Genomic DNA, 13,760 nt, shown 5'->3' on the forward strand with positions numbered 1-13,760 from the left:
CCCCACACCTCACCCCCATCCACCCCCACCCCCAACCTCCACCCCTTCACACCTCAACCCACCTCAACCCCCCATCCACCCCCCACCTCACCCCCATCCACCCCCCAACCCCCACCCCCCACCTCACCCCCATCCACCCCCCAACCCCCACCCCACACCTCACCCCCATTACCCCCCACCTCCACCCCACCCACACCCCACCCCCCATCACCCCCATCCACCCCATCACCCCCCAACCCCACCCCACCACCTCACCCCCCATCCACCCCCAACCCCACCCCACACCTCACCCCACCACCTCCCCACCCCCACCTCACCCCCCATCCACCCCAACCCCACCCCACACCTCACCCCCCATCCACCCCCACCCCACACACACCTCACCCCCATCCACCCCCCAACCCCCACCCACCCCACCCGTCACCCCCCACCTTCCCACCCACCCTCAAACCCCCATCCACCCAACCCCCACCCCACACCTCAACCCCATCCACCCCCCAACCCCCACCCCACACTCACCCCATCCACCCCCAATCCCCCCCCCCCCCACCTCACCCCCCACCTCCCCACCCCCCCTCAACCCCCCATCCCCCCCCCCCCCACACCCCCACCTCACCCCCATCCACCCCCAACCCCCACCCCCACCTTCACCCCCCATCCACCCCCCAATCCCCACCCCCCCCTCACCCCATCCACCCCCCAATCCCCACCCCCCACCTAACCTCCCATCCACCCCAACCCACACCCCACAAGCTTCACCCCCCATCCACCCCCAACCCCCACCCCACACCCCCCACCCCCCCCCTCACCCCCATCCACCCCCCAACCCCCACCCCACACCTCACCCCCCATTTACCCCCCACCCCCCACCCTACCCCACACCTCACCCCATCCACCCCCCAACCCCCACCCCCACCCCACACCTCACCCCCCACCTTCCCACCCCCACCTCAAACCCCCATCCACCCCCCAACCCCCACCCCACACCTCACCCCCCATCCACCCCCCCACCCCCACCCCCCCCACCTCACCCCCCATCCACCCCCCAACCCTCACCCCCCCACCTCACCCCCCATCCACCCCCCAACCCCCACCCCCGCTCAGACCGCTCTGCAGTGCCCAAGGGGCACCTCCGCCCAGGACCTCTCTCCTGCACGCTCAGCCGCAGCTCAGTCCTAACCGCCCGCCCCTCTCTGGGGCTGCCATGGCGGCCTCCTCATTATCCATCTCTGGAGCCTGGAAGCCTCAGCCGAGCGCGCTCGTCCCTCATTAGCGGCTTCTCCCGCCAGGCCAGGCGGCACCTGCAGCTCCTCTCTGACAGGGAGCGGAGCTTCCCCCTTCCCCCCTCGACGCCGGCTTCAATAGCATCCTGGTGGGTCATGTTTTTCGCTCCGATTGACGTGACCGGGAGTTTTGAGCGATCCTTTCCTCCCAGTAAATCCAAAAGGAAGCCGTTTGCCTGGAGAGGAAGTGAGGCTGGGAGAGAGGAAGGGTGGTAAACCCTTGAGAGGCACGACCCGTCCTAAATTTACTGAATTCGGGAAAGGGATGGCAGTTCCCAGAGGGGAAGCTGCTGGTGTTCCTCCTTCGAGGCAAGAAATATGCAGAGGGACCCTCCCCCCCCTGGGGACCCTCCTCTCCGGCGACCCTCCTTTCCGGGGACCTTTCCTTCTGGGGACCCTTCCTCCTGGGGACCTCTGGCTTATATTGGAGCTAAAGGGGTGGCCACACCCCACGCTGGCATGGTCTAGGGCACATGTGTCAAACACAAGGCCCGCGGGCCAAATCCGTCCCACCAGGCCTTGCAATGTGGCCCACACCGCGCTGTCATCACTGCACTCCACTGCGTTTCCATCACAATGACAGTTTATGACTGTTCAGTAAACCATTCAGCCCGCAATTTAGGCTGGATTTTAGATTTTGGCCCCTTCTCTGATTGAGTTTGACACCCCTAGTCTAGGGCCAGCCTGGGAGCTCAGGGCCTGGCCCCTGATTGTCCCACATGACAGACCTTCTCTCTGAGCCTCGATGTCCCCATCTGTGCAATGGGTCCACAGCCCTGCCCCTCGCCCCAAGCGGAGAGGACGAGGCGACAAGGCAATTAGGGAGCCCCCGCTCACTGAGCCCGGTGCCCCACCAGGCTCAAGCCCTTCACGTCCTACAAGTTCCGAGTGAAGGCGACCAACGACATCGGGGACAGTGAGTTCAGCGAGGAGTCGGAGCCGCTGACCACCCTGCAGGCCGGTGAGTGCCCCCACCCTTGGGTGTCTTTCTCCTGGTCCGCTGGGCACCTCCTGAGCACCAGGGGACCTCCTCCGGGGGGAGGGGCGGTCCAAAGACGGGAGGGGCCTGTTGGGCCCGTTGTCGGCTCGGGAGGGTGGAGGGGGGCAAAGTGGAAGGAGGTTTGGGCCAGAGGGGCCTTTGCCTGGGGCTCAGCGCCCACAGCCAGCCTGGCTCCCAGTGTATTTCTCCTCTGATCTCCCTCAAGCTGGTGGCCAACCCCGGAAAACCAGCGAACGGGAGTGGAGGGCCTCGGGGGCCGGGGCGGAGGCCTGTGGCTTTATGAACAGAGAGGAGGGGGCACTGGGCCCTTGGGCTGTGGTCAGTCCCAGCCCCTCGCTCCCTCCACCCTGGCCCTTGGCTCTGCAGGAGTTGGGGTGGTGGGGGCCCCGAGGTGGAGCCGCCCACAGCTCCGTGTCCTCCTGGGGCCTCAGTCCCCGCCCCCAGCGCTCACCTGTCCACCTCTCTCCCCAGCCCCTGACGAAGCGCCCACCATTGTCTCAGTGACCCCCCACACCACCACCTCCGTGCTGATCCGCTGGCAGGTGAGGCCGGCGCAGGGAGGGGCGGGCACCAGGGCCCCCTGCAGCCCCCTGCAGGGAAAGCCCTTAGTAGGGGTGTCGAACTCAATCAGAGAAGGGGCCAAAATCTAAAATCCAGCCTAAATCGAGGGCCGAATGGTTTACTGAACAGTCATAAACTGTCATTGTGATGGAAACGCAGCGGAGTGCAGTGATGACAGCGCGGTGCGGGCCACATTGCAAGGCCTGGCGGGACGGATTTGGCCCTCGGGCCTTGTGTTTGACACATGTGCCTTAAAGAGAAAATAGGGCGGGGCGGGACCCTCCCCAGCCTCCCCCCTGCCCCCCAGCCAAGGCTCCATCCCTCAGATGACCATGGCGGAGGCAGCTGGGAGCCGGAGAGGCCAGCAGGTGGGGCCGTGGTAGCGAAAGGGAGGGAGATGCTGCAGCCGCTAGGGATGCAATTAAGGATCAAACAAAGGGCTGAGTGGTTTCAGCAGGGTCTTTAAGAGAGGTGAAAAGTAGCTCTCACCGTCTCCGAAGCTTGTTCTGCTCAGCTGCGGAGGAGAGCAGAAAGCAAAGGAGACAGGAATGAGGGGCAGGGAGGGTGGGAAGCGGGGGCTGATATAGGGGGTAGAGGACACCTGCCCTTGTTCTGGCCTAAGAGCTGGAGGGGACTGGGCTCTCCAGGCAGAGGGGTCAGCAGGCTGAGGGTGGCTAGTGGCTGTGTCCGGCGACTCGCAGGCGAGGTCCAACTCTGTGAGAGGATCCAGGGTCAGGCTGGGGCCCCAGGGATGCTGTGTGGCCTTGGGCAAGTTCCTCACCCTCTCTGAGCCTTGCTTTCCTGCTCCGTTAGGCGATTCCCGCCCTCCCTTGCCCGGTAGGGCATGCTGCAAGGAGGGAATGGCCTTGTGCATTAAAAAGGCTCAGTGTCATTTGGACTCCCTTTCCTGGCTGAGACACGGCCTCTGCTCTGTGGCCTCAGGAGGCAGGATGGGGGGGGGGGGGCGGGAGGAGCAGAGCGGAGGAGGGTGAGCTGCAGGGTCCCGGCCCCTCTCCATTCCCTGCTCCCTTCCCTGCAGCCTCCGGCCGAGGACAAGATCAACGGCATCCTCCTGGGCTTCCGGGTCCGGTACCGGGAGCTGCCGTACGAAGGCCTGAGGGGCTTCACGCTGCGTGGCGTCAACAACCCGGGGGCCAGGTGGACGGAGCTGACCTGTGAGTGGCACTTTGGGGCCAGGGGGTGGGGCAGGGGGGGCCAGCTCGCCTGCCTAAAGCTCTCAGCTTCTTGGGATCACGCTAACCCTAAACCCTGCCGTCCACCCCCGTGTGTGCCTCTCACCCCTGTCCCCTTGGGTCACTGAGCACCCTCTCTCTAGGCCCTGGACACCAGGGACCAGACAGACAGGGTCCCTGCCCTCCCCCTAGGGCGCTGAGGCTGGGAGGACGTACCCCAGGAGAGCCCAGGCCAGTGTCGGAAACGGCTTCCCAGGGGGATGGGCATGGATGGAGGGTTCCATGGCAACCGGTCCAGTGGGACAGGGCGAGCCCGTCATGTGCAAAGGGCCTGCGGTGGGGAGGAGGACCAATAGCCACACCTGGTCCCCGCCCACGGGCAGCAGCCCGGCCCCCTCGGGGTCCAGGGAGGTCGCTGCTCTGCTCTGGGCTCCTCAGGCCCAGCCTGCCTCTGGGGAAGGGGGCATCCCGGGGAGAGGCATTTGGGGGTGAGGAGGGTCGTGTCAGTGGCGTGATGGCTGGCGATGGGGGCCAGAGGCAGGGAGGCCAGAGGGAGGCGAATGCAGGAACGTGGGCAAGAGCGTGAGGCTGGGGCCGGGGTGGCCGGCTCGGGATGGGACGGGGGGGGGGGGGGGGGGGGGTGTCGGAGGTGACGTGCCTTGGGCTCCATGACGGACGCAGGCCAGGGACAGGGACAGGAGGGAGAGGGCGGAGCCCCGAGGACCTGGGTGCCCAGGTGGGAGGTGGGACCACTCACCAGAACAGAGGCGAGCAGGCAGGCCGGGGCCCTTTAAGATCCTCTCGGCTGTGGATTTTCCTCCCATCATTCCCCCGGGCCATCCCGGCTTCGTCTCTGATGGACTGCATAGCACGGGCACCTTAATATAAGGTGACCAGATGTTTTAAAATTGGGACTTTTTAAAAACGCCGCGGGATGCGGGACAAATTGTTAAAAATCGGGACTGTCCCACCGAAAGCGGGACGTCTGGTCACCTTGCCTTAACAGGAAACCTCGGGAGTAGCGGGTCTGAGGCCTGCGTTGTCTGTGTATTCAGCAGCCACGTAATTGTGGCTTTCCCGTGGCCCCTGACTCCTAGTCCTGTATCCGGGTGGGAAACTAGTTCCCGGTTCCGATGCGGACATCCACAGCCACTGCCTGGCGGTGGTTTGCAGGAGCGGAGGCCAGGGGACGAGTGGGGGCCAGAGGGTCCCCCGGCGTGTCCCCAGGGATGCTGGGCTCCATGGGGCTCCGGGCGCCCCGGGACCTCAGACCAGCGCACCCCGGGGCAGGGCCAGCACTGGCGCCTCGCTCAGCATCAGGGACCCGTCCCCTCTCTCCGTCCTATCCCCCCTCATTGGGGTCTTCATGGAGGGGAGTGTGTACTAACCTCCGCTGTCTGCTGTCTCCCTCCGCCCCCCGGCCCCGCGCCTCCCCGCCCGGTAGCCTTGTTCTCCGTGCGGAACCTGAGCCGGCCCGGCCTCACGCAGTACGAGCTGGACAGTAAGTCTTGCATGTACGGCGGCTCCGTCCGGGGCCCGCGCCCCCCACAGGGATGGGGAGCGGCCTCCAGGCCTCCGGCCATGGGGTGCGGCACGGGAGAGCAGCCGGCTCTGGGCTGTGTGCTGGGCTGGGGGCCATCCTGGGGGCTGTGTCACTGCCGTGTCCGTGTCACTGCCGCCCCGGCAGGCCCAGCAGAGGCACCCCGGCTGGGCTCTGTCTCAGCCCCAGCCGTGGGGGGAGCAGGGACCCCCCCTTCCCTCCAGGGACCAGGAAACCTCGCTGCCTGCGCATGGCCCGCCCCTGGTCCTGTTTCTGCAGCCCCAGCTGGGGTTCCCGGAGTCCTGGGGCCTCGGACACGGGACCCCCGCTCTGTGGGACTGAACTGTCCCTCTCCTTCCTCCCTCCACCGGTGGCCGCACGGCCCGCACCCCACTCCCACTCCCGGGAGGGAGATGGGGGGTCAGCCACGACCCCAGCAGGGACAGCGTCTCCCACCCGGGACCCACCCGGGATGTGAGAGCCCATTTCCTGTACCTGCTTCCCGCCCGGCTTCTGTCCAGGCATCTCACCCAGGTGCCCAGACCCAGGAAGAAACACGGTTTCTCAGCCCAGAGTTCACATCCAACACACCCCTTCCCGCAGGGCTGAGCCCCCTGTCAGGCGCTGGAAACCTTTGGCATCTGCCATGTGGGGAAGGAGTGACCTGTGACCCAGGACAGGCGGGGGAGGAGTGACCTGTGACCCGGTGTGCCCGGGCAGCCTTGGTTCTCGCCCGTGACCTGACACAAACATGAACAGTGCCCCTTTCCTCTCAACCGCGTGCCCGAGGGTCCCCCGGGGCCAGGAAGCCAGCCAGCATCACCTGGTCCCGGTTACCAGGCCTCCTCTCCTCGGGGACCAGCATCACAGGGCACATCCTCCAGCCCCCCCAGCCCCACCTCCATGGCTCGGCCCCGCGGGACCGTGACTTCTGTGTGTGTGTGTGTGTGTGTGTGTGTGTGTGTGTGTCCCACCTCGCCCCCACAGACCTGAACAAGCACCGGCGCTACGAGATCCGCATGACGGTGTACAACGCCGTGGGCGAGGGGCCCCTGAGCGCCCCCCAGGAGGTCTTCGTGGGGGAGGCCGGTGAGTGCCGCTGCCCGAAGGCCCCGCCCGCCTCTCCCGCCCCCACGGGCCCCGCCCACCTCTCCCTCCCCCACGGGCACTCACCCGCCTCCTTCTCCCCCCCCCCCCCGCCCCTGGAGCCGCCGGCCCCGCACACTGACCTCCCCTCTCGCCCTCCAGTGCCCACGATGGCGCCCCGCAACGTGGCCGTCCACGGCCCCACGGCCACGCAGCTGGACGTGACGTGGGAGCCTCCCCCGCCGGAGAGCCAGAACGGAGACATCCAGGGCTACAAGGTACGGGCCCTCCGGCCAAGGAGAGGGTCCGGGGGCACAGGCTGGGGGTGGCCCAGGGAAGGTGGTGGGCGAGGCCCCCGGGCCTGCACCCGCTGTGTGTGCACAGCCCACAGGACAAAAGTCCGCCCGCCCGTGCCCCACCCAGGCCGCTGCCTAAATCTCTATTTTAAAAAATGTTTTAAATCTGTACTGGCGCCGCCTGTTAGGACAGGAGTTCGTTAGTCCCCACAAGTCACAGGGCCCTTTAGGACTCCTTCATCCTCTTGAAAGCCCTGGAACGCTGGTAGATGGGCCCTGTGTGTGCCCATCGCACAGATGAGGAAACTGAGGCCCAGTTCCGGTGACCCGGCCAGGCCACAGAAATAGCAGGTGGCAGAGAATCAGACCCCAGGTGTGCTGGCCGCCACGCCACCGGGAGCGGAGAGGGAGCACTGAGTACACAGCCACCGGAGGAGCTGCAGCCTGCCTCCTGTTCCAGTGTCCAGGGGACAGTCCAGGCCAGTGGTCGGCAAACTGCGGCTCACAAGCCACACACGGCTTTTTGGCCCCTTGAGTTTTTATCAAAGATGAGCTCAGGAGCACCCTCATTAAGTTCATAAAAATGTACCTACCTAGATAGTTTAAGTTTAAAAAAACTTGGCTCTCAAAAGAATTTCCAATCGTTGTGCTGTTGATATTTGGCTCTGGTGACTGATGAGTTTGCCGACCACGGGCCCAGGCAGTGGCAGGTGTGGCCTGAGGCCCACAAGGGGCCCGTGGTCACCTGGCTCGGCCGTCCCCGCGCAGGCAGGAACCGAGTCTCCGGAAAGGCACCGGGCTCACCCCATCTCGGAGCTGGTGCGTGCTGGTGGCCCTGGTCTAAGACGGAATCCGGAGTGGGCGTCTCTCTCCGTCTGGGGCGAAGGAGGCGGGAGGGAGGGGGAAAGATACCGGCCAAGGAAGCGCTGAGGACGGGTGACCCCCTGGAGTCCTCGCCGGGGAGTGCCAGCTGGGAATGCTAAGTACTGCGTCTGAGCATATGGCTCCCGGGAGTAGGGAGCCGGGCGGAGGCTGCGGAGGGTGGCAGCCCCCAGGCGGGCGAGATGTGGGAGCCTCCTGTGAACGGGCAGACCCAGGAAGCATGTGGGTGCGCAGACGCCATACGCTCCCCCCCCCCACACACACACACACACACACAGACCTGCAGGCATCTGCGTGCTCGGGGAAACCTCGCGGCCACGGGTGTTAACTGGGGAAACGGAATGTCCACCTCCCAGACGTGGATCAGCAGCCACGTCCATTGCCATGAATCATGTGCCGGGGTAACGGACCGGTGAGCACTGCTGAGACGGACGGCACATGGGTGAGGCCGGGCTATGCCGGGTGCACGGGCAGGCCCGGCCCCGCGGCTGCTTCCTGACCACCTGCTTCACGCCCAGCCGTGCTTTCGGTCCCCGTGGAGGCGGATCGCCCGGGAAGGAGACGGGCTACATTCAAAACAAGCGGCAGCGGCAGGTGGCGGCGAATGGAGCGGGTTACGCAGGGAGAGACCGAGGGGCGGTGTGGGCGGGAGAGGAGGTTTGTCAGGGCGGGACTTAGCGGGAAGCTGGCACATGAGGAAGCACGAAGGCTAGCAGGGCCTGAAGCACGTGGACCCCGAAGAGGAGAGTTCCAGAAAGAGAACACGGATGTGCAAGGGTCCTGGGGTCCGTGGCCAGCAAACAGTCCTGTGCGTCTCCGAGTGAGCGGGGGAGCAGCGTGAAGGGACGTGGGTCTGGGCAGTGACCGGGGCCGCCCTGACTCGGAATGAGGTGACAGAGGGCAGGGAAGGTTTGGGGCAGGAGGAGGGATGTGGGTGACCTGGGTCTTGAAAGGGCAGGCTGGCTGCGGTACAGGGAGGTGTCTGAAAGGAGCGGGCACAGAGCCATGAAGTGGCAGCCACATGAGACCTGGTGGCGGCTGAGCTGAGACGGGGCGGTAGTGTGGGTCCCAGGTGAAGGGTAGAGCCGTCCACACTACAGTGCTGACGCGGTGCACGTGGGGCGTGAGGGCAGCAGGAGTGACGAGCATGTCCCAGCAGCTGGGTGATGACGCTTCCAGCCACGGCGCAGGCATTGGCACAGGCCAGGCGGGGACTCTGGTGAGCGCTTGCCCACTTTGATTAGCTTCCTCCGGGCTAACGGAGAAATTGGGCCAGTGGCAGCAGAAACCTCTTCCGCCAGCAGGTGGCGACAAACGCCCACTCATCCCCCACCAGCCATCACAGCCTTAGTCAATGGTGCGCTGGGGTCATGCTGCTCCAGGCCAGCCCGCTTCTGCAGCTGGCTCTGCAAACTGCAGGGTGCCCGTGGGGCGTGTCAACACACCCTGCATCCCTGCCCAGCACCCAGGAGATACGACCGCCTGGTCCTCGAACCCCGCTCTTGGTTGGGTGGACCCTCCGCTGTGCTTACCTTCCGTTGCTGCAGGTCCTACCTGCACCACCATAAACACACAGCAGGTCTGCGCGCGTGCGGGAGGGTCCCAGACCGGCAGACACTGTAGCCTTAGAAAAGGAAGGTTCTGGAAGGGTTGCTATGCTCTTCAATGCTTCGACACTGTCCCGGCCGCTCGCTCACACCTCCGTCCCAGTGTGCGGGCGGCTCCGGTGCGGGCGTCCTGAGACCCCGGTGTCTCTGAGCCGCTGTTGTCCGCCCCTCCCGCCCTGCCGTCCGTCCGCAGATTTACTTCTGGGAGGCCCAGCGGCAGAACCTCACTGAGCGCGTGAAGACGCTCTTCCTGGCGGAGACCGGCGTGAAGCTCAAGAACCTGACGGGCTACACCGCCTACATGGTCAGCGTGGCGGCCTTCAACGCCGCGGGGGAGGGGCCCCGCAGCACCCCCACCCGCGGCCAGACCCAGCAAGCAGGTGGGGAGAGCGCCGAGGCGGGGAGGCGGTGCCCTGGGGGCGGGGAGGGGCCTCTGGCCCTGCCGCTGGGCTCCGGAGGAGTGGAGGCAGCAACCTGGCGCCACCCCCTGAGACATCGGGGCTGGTCACCCAGGCCCCTGGGATGCCCTCCACAGCCCCCAAAGAGAGGCCAATGTGGGTGCTCAGAAGAGGTTTCTCCGTACAGCTTTGGGGAGAGCCCCCAGACCACACATACACCACACACACCACACACACACACCACACACCACACATACACACTCATACACTCACACACACACACCACACACCACACACACCACACACACACACACACACACCACACACACTCATACATTCTCACACACACACCACACATACACACACACCACACACCACACACCACACACACACTCATACACTCACACACACACACACACCACACACATACTACACACACACCACACACCATACACACTCAGACACATACACACAACACACACTCATACACATACACACACAACACACACAACACACATACACACACTCATACACACAACACACACACACCACACACACACCACACACCACACACATACGATACACTCACACACACCACACACCACACACACACACCACACACACATATCACACACACACACACACACACACATACACACACCATCGTGCTCCTATTGCCCGCCTAGCTCATGGCCAGTCCAGGCCCAGCCAGCCCCCTTCTCCCTGCCTGTTCCCACCTGCCTGGCCAGGTGCTGGGACCACAACCTTGAGGGAAACTGACCCGCCCCCCACCCCACCCCACAGGGGGAGACAGATCACACCCAGCACAGAGGTGCGTTCACTCTGGCGGCTGTGCCGGGGACGGAGGACGGAGGACGGAGGCAGGGGACGGACAGCTGGCTGTGGGCAGGTTTGCCTGCAGAGAGGGTGACATCTGAGCTGGCAGCAGAGGAGGCCGTGGGAGGTGCAGGGGGAGGGGGTTCCGGCCGAGGGGCTGGCAGGTGCCGAGGCCTGGAGGCGGAGGGGATCGGGGACCGAGAGGAAACCAGGGGCCTGGCGAGGACACGGGCATCCGGCTCTGGAGGGCCTGGCGGCCGGGGGATGATCTAAGTGTGACGAGAGCCACTGGCAGGTCGAAGCGGCTGGGCAACGGGGTCTGGTTCGTGTTTTTATTTTTTATTTTTTTTTTAAATATATTTTATTGATTTTTTACGGAGAGGAAGGGAGAGGGATAGAGAGTTAAAAATATCCATGAGAGAGAAACATCGATCAGCTGCCTCTTGCACACCCCCTACTGGGGATGAGCCGGCAACCAAGGTACGTGCCCTTGACCGGAATGGAACCCGGGACCCTTCAGTCCGCAGGTCGGAGCTCTATCCACTGAGCAAAATCGGTTTCGGCTGTGTTTGTATTTTTATTTTTTATATATTGGTATTGATTTCAGAGAGGAAGGGAGAGGGAGAGAGAGAGAGAGAAACGTCAATGATGAGAGGGAATCATTGATTAGCTGCCTCCTGCACGCCCCCTACTGGGGATTGAGTCACAAACCCGGGCCTGCGCCCTGATCAAGAATCAAACCGAACCATGACCTACCTCCTGGTTCATAGGTCAATGCTCAATCCCTGAGCCACGCCGGCCGGGCTGGATTGAGTTTTTGAAAGATCGCTCTGACCGCTGTTCAAAAGACAGACTGATGTGGGGAGAGGACGGAGGCAGGGAGGCCAGGGAGGAGGCTGGGTGGCGGGGCAGGGCTGGGGCGACAGGAGGATGAGGCAGGGGTTCTGCTGCCACAGGGGCGGAGCCAGCCCTCTGTGCACTGCCCACAGCCACGTCTCAGGCAGATTCCCCCGGAGCCTCCGGAAGCCCTGGGCATGGGCGGGCGGGGTGCCCCTATGCCGTGGAGAACAAGGGTGGTCAGGACGTGATGCTTCCCAGGGTCCCCCCCGCCGGACCAGGGGCATCAGAGGCTGCAGACGGGGTGTCTGAGCTGGCCCGGCGCTGTCGCCAGGCCCTCTCCTTGGCTGTCACGGAGCTCTGTTCTCGGGGGTATATACCCCCACGCCTCTCGCCCTGACCTCCTTGGCTGTCTTTTCCACCCTGCTGCCTCCCGTTCTGTAAACAGCCTCTTCTCCTCCTCGGGGACGAGCCTGGCTCCCGGAAAACCCTGTCCCTCCTCCGGCTCTGAGCATCTGTGTGTGTGTCCGCCCGCCTGTCCCGACCCCTCTTTGTCGGTGCCGGCGGCCGGATGGGAGCCCCCGGAGCCTGTGCGCAGACACAGCGGGACGCCGTGTTCTGTCCCCGCTCCGCCGGCCGAGCGGAGGCAGGAAGGGCCCCCTGCGCTCCGGCCTCCTTCAAAGGCTGCTGGCTGGCGCGGCCGGCCCGGGCTGGACGGAGCCGGGCGGAAGCGGGGTCAGGTCAGCTCCGGCTCCGTGGGGGTGGCCCTGACAATAATAGCCGGGCCATCCCGCTGGAGCCAGCTCGGGAGGCTGCCCCGGGATGCTTCCTTCCCGTCCGCCCCATCCGCCCCCGGAGCGCACACCCCCGTGGTTTTGGGTTGCTCTTCCAAAGGCCTCGGCTGGCCCCGGCTCCGGCCGCGTGGGGCAGCGTGGTCTCTGGGCCTCGCGCCCTGGCCCCGGGGCCGAGAAACACGGCGGCTCCGCCGTCTTGTCCAGTCAGTGCCCGCCGGATGCTCTGAGGCCCAGACAGCCCCAGCCCTCTCCCCGGGAAGCTGAGAGAGGCGCCCCACAAAACCAGGACACGGCCTGGCCCCGCAGACCCCCGGGGCCAGGACACAGGCTGGGCCTGGGGGCTCTGAGCCAGGGCCAGGGGCCCCTGAGCAGGAGGGATCTGAGTTCTCTAACATGAGGCAAAGCATTCTGGGACTCTGAGGTTGCAAAGCGAGTGTTGTGATGCATTGTTTGGGGAGAGGAAGGGGGTCCGGTAACCCCGGGCGACCCCTCCCGCCCTGTCCTGCACGGAGCCCTGCTCTCTTCTGCCTCCTGGGCTCCCACCCCGCTGGTTCCTGGGAGCTGAGGGTGGGGCTTGGAAAGAAGTCCGAGGAAGGAGGAAAAAAACCCCTGTGCTGTCTCCCCCGCAGCCCCCAGCGCTCCCAGCTCGGTCAAGTTCAGCGAGCTGACCACCACCTCGGTGAACGTGTCCTGGGAGGCCCCGCGGTTCCCCAACGGCGTCCTGGAGGGCTACCGGCTGGTGTATGAGCCCTGCACCCCAGTGGACGGTGAGTGGGACCCCCGCGCGGGCCTGACACCCACCCCGAGGGGCGCGCGCTCAGCCGGGGTCCCCTCGCCATCACTGCAGTCCCCGTGGCCAGCATCTCCCGGCTTAGAAAGAGGAAACGGAGGCCGGGACAAGGGAAGGGGAGTCCTGAGGGGAAACAAGTTGGGGGTGAGGCTGAGGAGCAGCCCAGGTACCCTGACTCCCAGGCCCAAGTTTTCAGTCGCTTCTTGTCCGAAAGTCGATGGCAGTGAGGGGATAGGGAGGAGGGGACTTGAGTATGGGATGGGGATCCTGGGAGAGAGACAGCATCCCAAGCTGGACACATCTCTGTCATGAAGATGGGGGGGGGGGGCGATGGGCCTGGCCCAGGCATGACCCCCAGAATTCAGGTCCAGCCTTACTCTGGTTCAGCTTTCTCTGCCTTCAGTGGAGTCAGGAACAACCGCTTGGAGAACCTGATGAAAGACGAGAGTCTCCCCCTAGAAGGATGCACGAGTTTGGGGGGCCTTGCACCCCCGCTCCCTCTGTGAGCCTCTGGACTTGAACCCTGACTTCAGGCTGTCTCCCTCTGACCCAGGGCTGTCTTCAGAGTCTTTCTGTAACCCCCGCCCCACCCTCCAGGCCCTGGCTGGGACCCTGGCCCACTCCCGCCGCCCCCCAGCTGGGTTAGCCCAGAATCA

At 64.9% G+C, this 13,760-nt stretch overlaps 1 protein-coding gene across 2 annotated transcripts in view; it reads left to right on the forward strand.

The window, feature by feature from the left end:
- SDK2 (sidekick cell adhesion molecule 2) overlaps positions 1–13,760 on the forward strand; it is a 186,627-nt gene that overhangs the window by 150,175 nt on the left and 22,692 nt on the right. Inside the window, exons 31-38 of one of the 2 annotated variants that reach the window (XM_036407666.2) lie at positions 2,141–2,244; positions 2,755–2,825; positions 3,884–4,019; positions 5,482–5,538; positions 6,565–6,666; positions 6,826–6,941; positions 9,642–9,828; positions 12,944–13,081. In XM_036407666.2, coding sequence (XP_036263559.1) covers positions 2,141–2,244; positions 2,755–2,825; positions 3,884–4,019; positions 5,482–5,538; positions 6,565–6,666; positions 6,826–6,941; positions 9,642–9,828; positions 12,944–13,081 — 911 coding nt within the window. The remainder of the gene's footprint in view (positions 1–2,140; positions 2,245–2,754; positions 2,826–3,883; positions 4,020–5,481; positions 5,539–6,564; positions 6,667–6,825; positions 6,942–9,641; positions 9,829–12,943; positions 13,082–13,760) is intronic. The other variant, XM_036407667.2, reaches the window with a different exon arrangement.

The sequence above is a fragment of the Pipistrellus kuhlii genome, unplaced genomic scaffold, assembly GCF_014108245.1.
Source record: "Pipistrellus kuhlii isolate mPipKuh1 unplaced genomic scaffold, mPipKuh1.p scaffold_m20_p_37, whole genome shotgun sequence".
NCBI classification, from domain to species: Eukaryota; Metazoa; Chordata; class Mammalia; order Chiroptera; family Vespertilionidae; genus Pipistrellus; species Pipistrellus kuhlii.